Genomic DNA, 777 nt, shown 5'->3' with positions numbered 1-777 from the left:
CGTGGAAGTGGTACATACATACATGCATACATACATATTTACACAGGTAAACCACAACACACGCGGCAACCGAGCTAGCTAGCCGCCATCACGACCGCCACACGGGGGGCCCCGCCACACCCCCAGCTCACCTTAAGCCGACCGACGCCCGACTTTCCCCGCCGCCGCCGCCACCGCCACCCCTTCCTTCTCCGGAGGGGCGCCGCGGCTGCCCGCCTGACGTGGCGTACGTAGGCCGTACTCGGCACCCATCTCCCCGTGGGGGCCGATGACGCCTGCGTGTCAGAGAAAGACGTCAAAACACAACATAGACACGATAAACACACATATATACATACACGCACACACTCTCTGTTGTCGTTACGCATACACGTGCACAGGCATAAAGCGGGACAAGCATATGCAGGCTGTTAAGGAGGCTGCATGCACGCGGGGGGTGACATGCAGCCCAACCTTCCTAGTGGGTGTACGCGCACGCGCATGAGTGTACACTCACATCATCGCGTAGCGAATTTCCCCCGGGGTACATATCACCTGGTTCGCCACCGTAGCGGATCATCCCGCCCTTCGCCCCACGCCGTATACCTCGGGACTGTAGTTCCCAGGTTTCCTTCATCTCCCCTTCAACCACCACCCGCACCCGCGCCCGCACCCGCGCCCGCACCCGCACCCGCACCCACACCCGCACCCACACCCGCACCCGCACCCACACCTGCACCCACACCCGCACCCGCACCCACACCTGCACCCACACCCGCACCCGCACCCACACCTGCA

General features: G+C 62.8%; 1 protein-coding gene across 1 annotated transcript in view; it reads right to left on the bottom strand.

The window, feature by feature from the left end:
- The window catches only part of VOLCADRAFT_100545 (uncharacterized protein), a gene marked incomplete at both ends in the record, with an annotated part of 6,865 nt that extends 6,336 nt beyond the window's left edge, over positions 1–529 (bottom strand). Inside the window, 2 exons of the mRNA XM_002959096.1 lie at positions 132–275; positions 497–529. Coding sequence (XP_002959142.1) covers positions 132–275; positions 497–529 — 177 coding nt within the window. The remainder of the gene's footprint in view (positions 1–131; positions 276–496) is intronic.
- Between the last annotated feature and the right edge of the window lie 248 nt (positions 530–777).

The sequence above is a fragment of the Volvox carteri genome (genome assembly GCF_000143455.1).
Source record: "Volvox carteri f. nagariensis unplaced genomic scaffold VOLCAscaffold_125, whole genome shotgun sequence".
Lineage (NCBI taxonomy): Eukaryota > Viridiplantae > Chlorophyta > Chlorophyceae > Chlamydomonadales > Volvocaceae > Volvox > Volvox carteri.
The sequence above is the reverse complement of the archived record's forward strand: the minus strand, read 5'-3'. Positions and strand labels throughout refer to the sequence as shown.